We start from the raw sequence: 14812 nt of genomic DNA, 5'->3' as shown, positions 1-14812 counted from the left end.
ACATTCTCAAGAATATTTCTTAGATCTTATAGCTTGATGTATGTGTATTTTACACTATTAGATTGAAAATTTCTACTTTAGATGTATCAATAATTATGTATATTTTATTTACTTATTTATTTATTCTGTCGTGTCCTATGCTATGTTCGTGTCCTATTTTTATAAATTTTGTTGTGTTGCCGTGTCCATGTCCGTGTCCTGTGTACGTGCTTCATTGTCTGGCACGGGTTTTATTGATCCGAAATGGATCCATTAGAGCCGTAAACCTAAAATATTTTGTGGGACTCTTTTATAATCATATGACAAACATGATATATCATGTAAACCTCCCAACCTTAAAAAGCTTGTTGTTCACATCTTATCCTTGACGACCTCATACAGTGGATTTGAGTGTAATTGGTCAACTTTTGCATTGATTCATATCAAAACTAGAAATCATCTTTCATATGCACACTTGGATAAATTAGTATATATCTACTACAATATGATTTTATGTCTACAACACATAAATGAGGATAGAGAGATGAGGGAGATTTTGGTCTCCTGGTTTTTTTTTAATTATGAGGAGAGTCCTATAATGGAGTGGATACAGACTGTTGAGGACTCATTGCTTGATGAGGAGGGAGATCCCCTCAACCTTTAGGTGAATCCTGCTTCTCTTAAATTGTTTTACTCTTGTCCTTCCCAAGAGAGAAGCATCCTGAACTATTCTCCTTCATATGAATGTTTTGAAGACCTTCCATTGTCGTGTCCTCTTGATTTTCACCCAATTCCTTTTCTTTGGTGGTGCTTGTAACATTAACACAAACACCCAGAGGGTTATAAAATTTTCCCCCTCCCTTCGTCTCCTTTGAATCTTCACCAAGACATCAACCTTAGGCTAGCTCCCTATTGTCTGTTACCACATTATTCAGATTTCAATGGAATTCCTTTTCCTATCCAATCATATGGTTTATCCTCTTCCTGAGTAACATTTCCCCTTCTATCTCCACCTCAACATCATAAATCAGCCCCTCTACTACCACAACAAACCTTAGAGGGACATCTGCAGCATTCTTCACCCAACACTTTCAATCTAGTTGCCTTCAAGGCTGACTTCCTATTTGTACTTCTTTCATCAACCACCAGTAGAACCACAAAAGGTTCCACCATCCTCACATATTGTTTTATACTTAACAGCCAATAAATGGGTGGAAACCAAATGCACACTATCTATTCTTATTGTAAATATTCAAGAACTTTATTGCAACTTAATTCCCATTACCTGCATTCTACTACTGATTCTGTTTTGGCTTTAACTTGCAGCTTTATATGCGAACTTATTAAGAATTCCAACACTGCTTCCTAGTCAAAGAAGTGAAGAGCAGACAAAACAAGCATATAAAATGCTATCTGACTGCTTCCGGTATGCTTTTTGAATCTTCAATCTTGAATGTCAGATTAGCTTAATCATGAGTGAGAGTTGAGTATATTATATCTATTTTGCAGTTATGCTATGAGTACTGCAACCTGCCGAGCCAAAACTCTAGTGAAGTACTTTGGGGAAGAGTTCGGTCCTGAAGGATGTCATTTGTGTGTTTTCTCCCCTCTCTCAATTCCTTTTCTTTTTATGAAGATCATTATGGTTTATACATTCAGTTTGCTTGTTCTGGTGTGATGAGCAATAAGCTTCAAGTTTTTATCCTAATAATGCAACTTTATTAAAGAGGAGAAAGTTTGCAGGAGGTTCTGGTTAATTCAAAATGTTACCTGATTTTGTATTTGATATGAATGATTGTAGCAATTTTAAGGAAACAAGATGAAGCATGCTTTAGTAGGCATTAGTACTCTTTAACTCTTAAGCTAAATAGCTTCTCAAACTAATTTCAGCAACGTTGTGATTGTGTGCATTTAAGGCATGACTTGTGTCTCGGCAAATGTTGAAATAAAAGAAGATTTAAGTACATTATGAAGAAATCTGAGATTAAATTTTGGATCCAAGATACTAGTCATTTATGTGACCTATATTCATTGGACTGATTGAACATTACATAAGAATCTAGGACACTGTAAAGCAGTGAAGAATTAGAAGCCTCAAATATGCTTCAAGTTTATCTGATTGCTTGTGCAATATAAACAGATAGAAGCTATAACTATTGCTTTTAAATTTCTCTTTACAAATGTAGAAATGTATAATAATGGCCAACACAAATCTATAGGTACTCATGACTGTGTCAAAGAAATGGAGATGTAAATTGTTGGCCTTTGTTGCTTAAGTTAATCAGGATTGTGATATAAAACTATAAAAGGAAGAACAAGCTGTTGGTAGGGCATGTAGTCTCTGATTTTACTCTTGTTCCTTTGGGTTCTTGGGTTTAAGAACCCAAAGGCCCACTCTTAATTTTAGTTTATCTAAACACTCCATTTTTGTGGCTAGGGCTTCCACTACCTGGGCTCTTGATCTTTTATCACCTCTCCTCTTTGACCATGATTTAGTAATTGAAGTTTAATGATCTCTACTCTTCATTTGGCACGAAAAGAAGTCCTATATGCAAGAATTTCATAGAGAAAAGGAGATAAAAGAGGAGAAACAGATAAGCTACATAGTGCAGCATAGAGAGACTTTGCATGTTTGATGAAGGGAAGTGAGAGAGGCCATCAAAACCCTAAAGTTTTGTTAGTCACTATGATTTGCTGGGGTCATTGGGTATAATAGAGATGCAAATCATTACTTATTATTGGCGATCTTCAGTTAAACCTGATTGAAATGGGTTTTCTTGAATCCTACTTTGCTGATATAAGACAAACATGAAAGGGGCACTGAGTTTTTGACTAAATTAACTCTCCTAAATATTTATTTTACGTGTCTAATATACTTCAAAACTTAAATATGAGATTATGTGTATTTACAAACTGCTGACTTAGTCAGTGATTTCCAAATATAAGGCGCTGACTAGATCAGTGACCTATATGAAAATTTCAAAAATTTTAAAAATGGACAAATATGAGGGAGAAATTTCTATATAAATCAATTTTCCAGTCCAGCAACTTTTAATTATAATTCGTTGACTGGATCAGTGATTTATATAGAAAATTCTCTCTAAAACTTGGCAAATTTTTTAGAGGTTTAAAATTTTCAAACGACTTCAAAAATTGAAGTCACTGACTAGATCTGCAGTTTTCACATATGTCTAATCTCGTATATAAGTTTCAAATGAATTAGATGTGTAAAAAATATTAGTGGTAGATTTAAAATAATCAAAAACTCAAGAAAGCCTGCCCCTTTCTCATTTTGATGATGGCATGGGCTCCCATCAGTAATTCCTTGAATTTTTGGCTACGATGATGAAGAAATGGTGGCTACAATAGGTGATGGGTTTGGTTTCTCTCTCTTCCCTCCTTCCACACAGAATACCTACTTCATGGGTCCTATGCTGGCAGAACAAAACTTAGCACCAAACATGTCCCGTGCCACTTGGCCAGCGAAATACTGTCTCAGCAGCATGTTAATTCTTGGTTATAAGAATATCATAGTTTTTGTTGGATAAATGTGCACAATTATTCTTTAGAATGAAGATTAATGGCCTGGCATTTATAATAGTATAGTACTTATGCAGGTGTGACATTTGCGTTAATGGACCTCCTAAAATTCAAAATCTGAAGGAGGAGGTAGACATTATTATGGGGGTTCTTAAAGCTGAATGTGTGAGTGTCTATCGCGTTTGCATATACTGACTAATATCTGCTATTTCATTATCATTGCCCTTTTCAATGCTTGTTGAGCTTCTTTTTTTTTTTTGGATGATTTATTAAACTTCATATCAAATTAGTTCATTTACCATCTTTTTTTAATTTAATTTTAATTGTCATAAAGTCCGTTTCCTCTTTAGGTGTGGAAAGGTGCTCCGCTGATTCTGAAGCACTTCCTGCACAAAGCTAGAACTAATTTAGATGTTGCATCCCTTAATTCTTTTAGAAGAGGGATTCAAACAAATAGGTGCTATCTTATGATTTAGAAAGAAAGGGCATTTTATCTAGAAGTTGTCCCAAACTAAATCATTTCAGTAGACATATATATCTTCAGTTTACTTAGTTGACTTGTTTGAAAGATTCTCTTGTAACCATGTATAATAGCAACAATGAACAATGGTTACAACTTGCAACTAATTTTCATTTACTGATGTTTACTTCTTTAGATGTAAATGCTTGGATCTGATTTTAACAATGAGAAAGTTTCTTCTCAAAAATTCTGGATGTTTAAAGTAATAGTTGTTTATGAAGTTCAGAATTAGTGTCACTGTGAGGATTCCTTCTTCATTGTTTGTAGCTTACACTTGGGTGAGAATGGAAGAGTTCACTGTTTGTACTTTACCATAGTTGCTTACGTCCTATCACAGCCTCAACTAGAAAAGCATTGGTATGTAGGAATGTCATATAAAATTATTAACCTTGGTTCTTCAGCATGGTCCCTGTTATTTGGGCTATCCTGTCGTTTGAGCAATTCTCGAGAGGCATTTATACCCAACATTGTCCAAGCTCAAGGCTGCGATGCAAGTCCAAACCAAACTCAACTTTTTCAGAAGATGTCATTTTATGTGGTAAGGTCTGTTCCCTTGCACTGTGGTGCAGTGGGTTCAACTCATGGAAACAACCTCTTGATAAATTAGGGATAAGGTTGTGTTCTTCTTGGCCTTCACTGGCATATTCCTTACAACAAGTGGATGTCCTATTTATCCTGGAATCTTGAGCTCCTAGTAATCATACTTGTCAGCTTGAGCAGGGCTGCAGTTCTGCTTCTCTGAATTCTCACTGAAATCTAACATCAAGATTCGCTTCTGTGCCCAGGTACCTAATTGTGTAGCTTAGGTCTGCACCCTGTAAAATGAAGCATTTGATACCCAATGTCCTATCTCATTCCTTGATCTAGCTTCTGTGCCCAGCTCTTCATGTGTCCAGTCCCAAAACAAATATTTAATCTCGCTCTATTTACACAACTTTTTGTTGCAATTACTTTTATTGTATGTAGTTGTTTTATATCTTCATTTGAATATCCTCTTTATGAGAAAGAAGTTGCTTCTTGTGAAATCTGTACAACTTTTTTGCCAGATTGCACGTAAAATCAGAACATTAATAGAAAGAAACTATTTAGGGAAATGTTAAAGTAGCTTAACCAAGCTCACATGCTATCTGAAGTCTTCAAGATGTTGACAATTACTTCTCATGTAGCTTTTTATTAAATTTCAGGGCCACACTTCACAAGCTAGTATTCATGGTGGCACTGTGTATGGTGGATCGGCCAGGAGGAATCTCAGAGACCGGCCTAACTTTAGGATGGTGATCAGTAGAATGAGGGAAAAGGTCTGTTTCCAGAGTATTTACTGAAAATAATCTCCAAATAGCTTTTCAAAGCATTTTAAGAGATTATTGAAGGATTCTGCAATAATATGTGATCCACCTTATGGATGTGAGACTTCACTACTTCAAGCACATTTTATGCACTTATATATGAACAATTGGTAGTAGTGTAGTCTTTTTAGTCAATCTGTTGATCAAGTTTTGTATGTCATTCATAACAAGAGCTACTTAATACATCCTGAGTCTTCATTCTCCACAGCTCAGTCTTTTGATATCAATCTACTTGATTCATTTTCTGTTTAGCGGAAGTTAAGATGTACCATGCATCTTTTATTTGGAAATGATATCCAGTATGCTGTTTCACTAGGATAATAAAGACAACAAAAAATGAAAGTGAAGAAAGGGACAACAAAAATATCACTTAGAATGTCATGACCTGAAACTAGAATCATGACTGACCATGTACTTTAATACGCTTAGATATACGGAGTCTTATTAATACTTTTTAAGTACACGATAATAAGAATAAATAAAAGAAAAGAATTTGATTTATATAATTTAAGCCAACCGTAATGAAAATAACCAATGTCATCACTAATGTGTTTTTAAATGAATTGAATTAACAAATAGTTTAAAACATAAGACCGAAGAAACGGAAAGGTAAATGAGTAGGTCCTAAGTGGAGATAGGGTCTTGGTGCATCTCGTTCAGTCGCCATACTGACCATTATTTGAAATATTAGAAGAGAAAAAGTTATGAGTTAACAACTATAGCTCAGTGAATGGAATCCACTCAAAAATCAAATAAATCTAAAATTTATGGCATTAAATAAAATTCAAATTCAGTGATATAAAATGATAATTTCTACTAAGCATATTCCTAAAGTAACAATAATAATAATAATAGAAAGTCATTCGTAACATGTTCAGTTTCAACATACTAATTTTTTTCCCAATAATAATGATGTCATTTATCTCAATTTGGTTTATACCCTATGAATCTACATCAACTAGAAGTCACCTCGAGATAATGCTCGGATTTTTTTTCCATAGCTGATCCGATTAGGGCTATCAGGAGGTGTCACCATATGAGAAACGCACCTGTCTCGTCTACTAATCATTGAGAGAGATTGGAGTCACCTTAAGAAGTCTTTCAATCTATCATAGAACTGTTCCTTAATCTAACCAAAGTCACTTAAAGAAAGTCTCCGCAGTGATCTGAAATATGATTTTTCCTTAAACTTTCAGTTAAGCTTGAGTCACTACAGAAAGTCGCAAACGATCTATACCGAGACTGTTCTTTTAGTCATACCAAATACCGGTCATATTTTTCTGGCTAAAATTTATAGTTTGCACGAAGTATAGCGATGCACTGAATTATATATTCTGTGCACAAAATTATAAAAATTTAAATTGCACACAGAAAATATAATAAATAATTTGCATACAGAAAAATATGTAGTCTGATAAAAGGTATGAAATTCAATATGAATAAATATATGAGTGAACTCACTCACCTAAGTCTAGGTAAGATAATTGAAATTTCTAGTCTCTTAGTCCACGTGCTAAAAATCACCACCTTTAAATAATAAAGAAATAACATAAATTTTAATTTATCCCTAATAAAATTTTTGAATTTTAAAAACTAATTTCAATGGCTAAAATGAGTTGATTAAAACCTATTAGATTGGGCTAGGCTGGGCTGCAGCTGGCCCGCAACCCATCTTCTCTTCTCTTCCTAATCGGATTGGGCTAAGGCCCAACCCAAGACCAACGAAGAACTGGGCTACAGGTCAGCCTGCAACCCACAACTTACTATTAAAAGGTCGGGTCGAGTCTGCAACCTAGACTTGAACCCGAGAGAAGAAAAGGTTGGTACGGGTTGACCCCAATGAGATCGATGAGGGAGAAAGAAGAGGGGAAGAAAGGGAAAGGAAAGAGGGAAAATCGCTGGTAGTCTGCCGACCTCGCCAAAGCCCTCCTCGCGACCACGCCGACTACACGAGGTGGAGGAGAAGCCACCGGCGACAACCGACAGCCTTATTCCTTGGTTAGTGGCGATCCTAGCCATGAGAGCTCTCCTTGAAGGCAACCATGGCATGGGGCCAACAACGTGAAGCTCTTGTGCACAAGCGGCAGTGACCCGAAGCCATTGGTCGACCTAATTAGCCGAGAAAGTTGTGATCCTCTAAATTAGTTATTTGTACTTTAACCTATTAAACTTAAATTAAATTTGAGGGGTGAGAAAGGGCTTACCGAGGAGTCACGTGGTGATCTCCGATTGCTCCGGCGACGCTCCGATAGTCTCATTCCACGATGACGACTCCGACAGTAAAGAAGAAGAAAATAAGAAAGAAGGGGGCTGGGGTGGGCCAATAAGATAGGATTAAAGCTTTTATTTACAGGTTAGGTTTTAATCCTAATCCTTAATTAAATTTTGATTCGGAGTGGCCAGAAATCCCACAACCACTCCCATTGTGTGATTGAGAAGGATGGGGTGTTGCACGTACACCCTTTTCTCTCAAAATTTGTTTTTTTGGTTCTTACATAGAATCCATAAATCGCAACTATTTGGGGATGGCTAACGTTAGAAAAGAGAGAATAAACATACACAGTATCTGCAGAATTATCAAGTTTGGCAGGTATCACTTGTATTTGGCACAACGATGGTTGTGCCGACTTGCAGGGGGCATGTCGGTCGGTATTTATCGTGCTAGCGGCATACTAGCACGTGGCACTCGTCCTAGTAGCTTTGTTGCTCACCACCGTCCTTGTCGTCAAGGTTGTTGTCGTCGCTCAAGGGGTGTCAAGCGACACCGGCGACAACAAGCAGGTGAGAGCTGTGACAAGCAATGAGCGGTGATGGCAAGTAGCGAAGGTGAAGGTGAGTAGTCTCTCTTATCTTTTTCTCTCCCTCTTTTGCGGCATGTGCCATGCCGTGTCGTACAGTACCGATTGATGGTCGGCATGGTCTATGCCTGTGGCACACCATCCTTGAATTTTGGCATTATAATCTACCAGTAAAAGAAAGAAGACTAAGTAAATTTATTAAGCGATTGATTAAATATGGTTGTCAAACGTGGTTTTGACTGTGTAACGTAGGAGTTCATGTTAAGAAGAAAGACAATCTAAATTTTTTTGATGTGCTTCTCTAATGTTACAGGAGCAAAAGAGTGGATGACAAAGATATGATGGGAATTTTGTTATATTAAATTTAGGACTTATATTCCCCAAACTAAGTTCTGTGAGGAGTTAGGGCAGTTCCAGCTTGGCAGATATAATTCAGATGGAAGTGCTCACAGTAGGGCTGCCCTTTTACACTTTTTATAATATTGTTTTCCTATTTTTGTAATTTTTCATAAGGGGCTGGGTTATCTTGAAAGTACCAACTTGCATTGCTCCTATTTCTCTCAATGATATATCTTCAATGTGGAGGATTTCCTGCAAAATAATGAAATAAGGCGAACCCTGTTGTGCAAATAATGATAACATGAGTCATTTTCAGGAATTAGGAAAAAGTTATGTTGCTAAATTATCAGTCATTCCTTGCTTTTAATCATCAGCTTTCTTGTTCTTTTTTTTTTAATGGTATATAAGTTTCTAAACTGATATGTTGAATTTTTTTGGCCTCTTTTACAGTTCCCAAAATTTGCTGCAAGCGATCGACTATGGTGGCAAGGTCTTGCAAGGATACTAGAAAGCATGGGATACATCAGAGAAGGAGATGAACTAGTAAGCAATTCAAATTGCAACTTCTATTAGTTAACAATTCAGATTGCAACAGAAGTCCAATTATCATCTCCGTACTACATATGTAAATCAAAAAGTTCCTATTTTCTTGTGTGGCAAACAAAATAACAAATAATAATGTCTTTTCTATTTTCTTGTGTTACAAAAAGTAATAATGATGTCTTGGTATGATGTCCATTTAACTTACAAGAAATTTTTTTTTGTTAAAAAGATACTTATTGTAAAATGATAGACAAGCTGTTGGTTTACCCCTTTTTAATGGCTTGCCTTTAAAACGTTGAATCTCCAAGAGTTTGTCACCTATCATTTTATGAACCTTAGACCCTCAGGTGGAGTAGATAGAGAAATAAAGGCTCAATAAAATGCCTAAAAGTATATTGTGTAAGCATCCTTTTCTAGCAAATCACTTTATCTGACTGTTGCTATTTTGGCGATTACCGATGATAATGTGAGTTATGCTTGATGGATTTATTTGCATAGACTGCAAAAGTTGGAAGCAATTACATATAAGTTGTAAGATTAGAATATCTCAGTTGAGACCCTAAAATTGGGCCTTACACAAATTAGATCTATCCTGTAGGAATCTCTTTGAACTCAATTGTTTTCAAGATTTTGGTGAATGGAAGTTGATCTAGCTAATATTCAAGCAATCCTCAACATGTCAGCTTAAAAGATATTCAAGGAAGTCCAAAGTCTTGAAGAAGAAGCCTTGCATCCATATGCACGACTGAGGAACAACATGATAGTGAACTTGGTATCAAGCAATCATCAGCATAACCTTTTGAAATCCCTTCCCCTCAACCTCAAAAGGCATGCTGTTACTCATTGTTTCATCCTAGTTCCATGCTCAGTTGGGATATGCATGATTCTCACTATTTTGGGAATTACTTTTTACAAATTTGCTATGATACTATATGAACTTTCTAACTAATGATATAAGGCAGTCTATTAAGCTTCTCTTTAAGCTGGAGAAAAGGCTTGCTTGCTCTTTTTCTTTTCTATGATATTTATATCTTCACCATTTATATTTTTGTATCTCAAAATGTACCGTGTAGAGAGTATCATGCACTATGTCCCTTGAAATAGTGATTTTGACCGCTGTCACAGCAGGTGTGTAGTAGTATAGTTAACCTGAAACCCCACATTTTATATTGATTGGTTGATTTAGCACCATATTTGAGTTTGATTCAAGTTCAGAGCCCCTTTTTAATGATTCCCTTTGTGGTTTCAACTGATGATTGATTCTTTGCAGCCTCGTGTATCAATACGCTACCCGGAGCTAACTGATGCTGGATTGAAATTTTTAACCTCCGAATCAGAAGAACCTTTGTATGCATACCCTGAGGCAGACATGTTGCTGTCAGAGAAGACTGACAAACCTTACTCTACTTTCTCCGAGTGGGGACAAGGTTGGGCTGATCCTGAGATACGCCGCCAAAGGCTTGAAGGCAAAAGAAGCAGGAGGAAGAAAAAGAAGAGACATTCTCGAAAGGATTGTCATGCCTCGAGCACAGTCAGGGGGCGGTTAGCAGTGAAACTGTCCAAACGCAAAAAAAGCTGACTGCAAAGAATTGTCGGAAGGTTCAAGACATCTTCTTCTTACATTGACCGTCGAAGGGGTCTGCGAGATTATAATGACAAGAATGAAGATCAAGTAGGTCATATCAAATATATATGTATGCTTGCTGGTCCATCAAAAGATTTGTGCATTCTTAACCCCAACACATGCCAATTCTGGGAATAAAACCCTGCCTGTGATTGGCATGAGAGTGTGCTACTAATTTCTGGGGATATAAGACAACCCTTTCTTTGATTCTAATGCCTCAAGCAGCAGTTAATTTATGCAATTTCTTAATTATTATTATCATTCCTTTTGATACATTTCCTTTTTTTTTTTTTGTTGAGAAATTATATCTCCATTTGTTCTACAAAGGTGTTATCTGGCTTTCGCCTTCTCTGATTGAGTCTCGTTCTGAAATGGTATATGGATGAGTTATTGGTAGGTATAAGAATGGATCCCATACTCCATTGTAGTCAATCTATATTCCGATATAAAATTATATCTGGACTATATTGATATGAATATAAATCAAATGTGGATATAAAACTATATAGCGAAGAAGAAGACTTTTGATGCCTTCCACTCTTCCCTTTCCTCTTCCACTCCCACTCCCACTCCCACTCCCTTCCTCCTCTTCCCACCTCTCTTCCATCGCCCGCCGCATCCTCCATGGCATCAACACCACCACCTCCCCTTCCCACCTCCCCCCTCTCCTCTCCCTCCTCCTCCGCCGCCACCTCCTCTCCGACACTACCATCTCCTCCTCCTTCCTCCGCGCCGCCCTCATCCTCCGCCGCCTCCCCCTCGCCTTCTCCCCCTTCTCCCTCCTCCCTCGCCCCCACGTCTTCCTCTACAACTCCTTTCTCCGCTTCCTCCCCCGCCCGTCTTCCTTCCCTCCTCTCCTCCTCTTCTCCCACATGCTCTCCGCCTCCGTCTCCCCCAATAGGTACACCTTCCCGCTCCTTCTCAATTCCATCTCCGACCCCTTCCATGGCGGAGTTCTCCATGCCCACATCGTTCGTTCCGGCTTTAGCTCCGACCTCTACGTCCGCAACTCGCTTTTGCAGCACTACTCCGCTGTTTGCGGCGATATCAATGGTGCCCAGAGAGTGTTCGACGAAATGCCGATGAGAGAAGTCGTCGCGTGGACGACACTGATTAAGGCGTATAACAATTGTGGAAGAAGCAGTGACGCCATAGCAGCGTTCCGGACAATGCAGTTTTCAGGCGTTGCACCGAATCGTGTCACCATGGTTAACGCGCTTGACGCCTGTGCTGCACACGGCGCGCTCGATATGGGTGTTTGGATTCATGATTATCTTAGGAAGAGTGGATGGGAACTTGATGTAGTTTTGGGGACTACTTTGATAGACATGTATGGGAAGTGCGGGAGGATTGATGTGGGTATGAGTGTCTTCCTTAGCATGAGGGAGAAGAATGTTTATACATGGAATTCTGTTATTGGAGGGCTTGCATTGGCCAAGAGTGGCAATGAGGCATTGCGGTGGTTTTATCGGATGGAGCTTGAGGGGTTCAGGCCTGACTCTGTTACACTTATTGGAATATTATGCGCTTGTAGCCACTCAGGGTTGGTTGATGTAGGTAGGCAAATTTTTGAATCGATTTTAAGTGGGAGATATGGATTTGGTCCCGGGATCAAACACTATGGATGTGCAGTTGATATCCTTGGTCGGGCTGGCCTTTTGGATGCGGCACTTGACTTCATAGAAAAAATGCCATTCAAACCTAATGCAGTGATCTGGGGATCGCTTTTGGCTGGTTGTAGAGCTCGTGGGAACTCAAGGCTGAGCGAGATTGCAGCGAGAAGGCTGGTGGAGTTGGAACCTAGGAATATTGTGCATTATGTGGTGTTGTCTAATTTATATGCAGAGATGGGAAGATGGAGAGAGGCTGAGGAGCTGAGGAGGTGGATGAAGGAGAGGGGATTGAGGAAGAATGCTGGTCTGAGCCTTGCAGAGAGTCTTTAATCAAATGAGAGCAACGAGAAGTTTGACATGAATGCACAAATCTGTTGTTAGAGAGACATGAGCTTCTTTTGGTTTCTGAAGGCTCCTGCCAATGTAGTTGAGGAAGGATATTAATCAGAGTCTCACATAATGTTCGATCAAATGACACCAATGAGGAATTGGCATGAATACTTGGAAAGTATGGATGTACAGATTCTGAAAATGACAGCAATTAATTTTGGCAGAGGCTTATCTAAAACTTCTATGGAGTCCCTCACCACTTATCAGTGGTATCGGAAGGATGAGAATATTTACACGGTCTTACCTCTCTGTTTTGGTGACTCCAACTTGCACTGGGTACGTGCTGGTAAGCTTTAACATGACACCCTATCATGAATTATTTAGATTATGAGTGCATAATAAGATTTCCATATAAGATAGCTAAATTAGTGGCCGATATCTATTGAACTTGACAAAATTAAAGTCTTCTCTCTTTATGAGTAGCTGGAAGATGTAGAAAAGAAAGAAGATCAGTTCTGCTGTCTAGTTTATCTTTCATTTTGTCCATTGGTTATGCAACCTATATTATTATTATTATTTAGGAGGGGTCTTTGCAATTTAATTGCATTTGATTTGTTTGATTTGCAATAATAGATTTTAATGCGTATATTATTTGTAAATTGTGTGCACTCTATTATAATATAAATGAGCATCAACCGTAGAAAATACATGCACTTAGTTTACATACTAAATTGAAAAATCAAATATAATTAATTGCAAAAGGTCCTTTATCTAGGATAACACATAAATCTCCTGATTTTGAGAAAAGAAATACCATCTGTGAGGGCATTTTGGCAAGAAAACAACATGCTGGAAATATATTTTACAAGCTGATGGTTATTGACTCCTAAACAAGAACTAATCAGCTGTTGTTTTTGTGGCCATACTTGTAAAGAGAGGACTTAATATGCAAATATCCATTTGAAATTCTTTTTTTACTAGTAAAGCAACAAGATTCCTGAGAAGCGGCTGAGCTCTTGGAGAAACATTCCTGACTTATTGTGCAGCTTCTTTATGTGACAGACTTAATATGATTTATTCTGAATTGCTTTATAGCTGTTGAGGTTAGCCTTATGCCAAAGCAAGGAATCCATACCATTCTCTTTTCCCTTCTACATCTCTCTTTCTCTCACTTCCTCCATGGGTCTTGTTCACATCCTTTCCTTTTTCACAGGGCTTTCTTCCTTGGTGTTGCTCAGCGTGCCTGAGCTGAAAAGATGGCAAAGGCGCCACAACATCACGGAGATGCTCCGGCTCGTGACGGAGGCTCTGGAGCAAGCAGAGGAGAGGGTATTGAGGTTCCAAGACAGGCATGACAAGATCCTCTTTCAGCTCAATTCACACTATATAAGCAACAGAGAGATGGGAGAAGCACTGGCCACTGCTCGAACAGCGATGGACGATGCCATCAGGTTTGCCGTCAGCTTACGTCATATGCAACTGAAGATTTTAGCTCTATATCCTTATGGTCGTCATGATTCATTTGCAACAAATAGCGAGGATAATTCTATACAGTGAAGGATATTTCTATCAATGCTCTCGAAGAAGTAAGACCACTATGAAGATGAAGATTAAAAAGTTGTCAACCGACTTAAACTATTTGGAATTGGCATTGTAGATCTTTTACATTATTGATTTCTTCTATTATTGTCACAAACTCTTTTAAGATCTGAGAGTGAACAAGCTTCCAATGTTCTTTTTTTCTTTTTGTTGATCAAAGTGTATGAGGCTCCTTAGGTTCACAGAGGCAAATATTTGTGATGTTATTCACTTGTTATCAGAGAGATTGTTTCCACATAATGATTGCTTGTAAGTTATAATGCAATTAGGAACGTATGCTTGCCACAATACCATAACAAAATAAATACAAATAGAGCACGCAACATTCACAGATATATGCACAACAATTAGAGAACAACAATAGAGGAACATCCATACCACCATAGTACAATATTTATATGGTTTACCTAAATTCAGGAACAAAATCTACTATCAATTTAGAGTGCTTAGACAATTGATTAGGGCTTCGAGTTGGTGCCTAAGAGAGCGTATTTATTTTCCGGAGAAAATTTTAAATAACACCCTATATTTTTTTACGTAGATTTTGTAGTTAGACTCATCAATTTTTTCTTATAATTTTA

General features: G+C 37.8%; 2 protein-coding genes across 4 annotated transcripts in view; both read left to right on the top strand.

Annotated features, from left to right (window-relative positions):
* The window catches only part of LOC140761798 (ATP-dependent DNA helicase Q-like SIM), a 28365-nt gene extending 17422 nt beyond the window's left edge, over positions 1–10943 (top strand). The window contains exons 12-17 of one of the 2 annotated variants that reach the window (XM_073099295.1): positions 1306–1405; positions 1489–1572; positions 3597–3684; positions 5224–5337; positions 8973–9065; positions 10336–10943. In XM_073099295.1, the coding sequence (XP_072955396.1) occupies positions 1306–1405; positions 1489–1572; positions 3597–3684; positions 5224–5337; positions 8973–9065; positions 10336–10644 (788 nt within the window). In that variant the 3' untranslated portion in view covers positions 10645–10943. The remainder of the gene's footprint in view (positions 1–1305; positions 1406–1488; positions 1573–3596; positions 3685–5223; positions 5338–8972; positions 9066–10335) is intronic. The other variant, XR_012104620.1, reaches the window with a different exon arrangement.
* Positions 10944–11170: 227 nt separating this feature from the next.
* LOC140761693 (pentatricopeptide repeat-containing protein At5g66520-like) lies at positions 11171–14461 on the top strand. 2 transcript variants are annotated; one of them, XM_073099124.1, is made up of 2 exons: positions 11171–12968; positions 13846–14461. In XM_073099124.1, the coding sequence occupies exon 1, from the start codon at positions 11217–11219 to the stop codon at positions 12630–12632; it is 1416 nt and encodes a 471-aa protein (XP_072955225.1). In that variant the 5' UTR covers positions 11171–11216; the 3' UTR covers positions 12633–12968; positions 13846–14461. The 2 variants fall into 2 exon arrangements, with proteins under 2 accessions (XP_072955225.1, XP_072955224.1); XM_073099123.1 differs by having other exon boundaries at positions 11171–12978.
* Positions 14462–14812: the final 351 nt, after the last annotated feature.

This window comes from Typha angustifolia, chromosome 6 (assembly GCF_048772165.1).
Source record: "Typha angustifolia cultivar Huaian chromosome 6, ASM4877216v1, whole genome shotgun sequence".
In the NCBI taxonomy this organism is placed as follows: domain Eukaryota; kingdom Viridiplantae; phylum Streptophyta; class Magnoliopsida; order Poales; family Typhaceae; genus Typha; species Typha angustifolia.
This window is presented reverse-complemented; position numbering and strand designations above follow the sequence as displayed.

Coding starts and splice junctions, on each gene's coding strand:
- LOC140761693 (XM_073099124.1), top strand. CDS start 11,217: ATGCCTTCCACTCTTCCCTTTCCTCTTCCACTCCCACTCCCACTCCCA.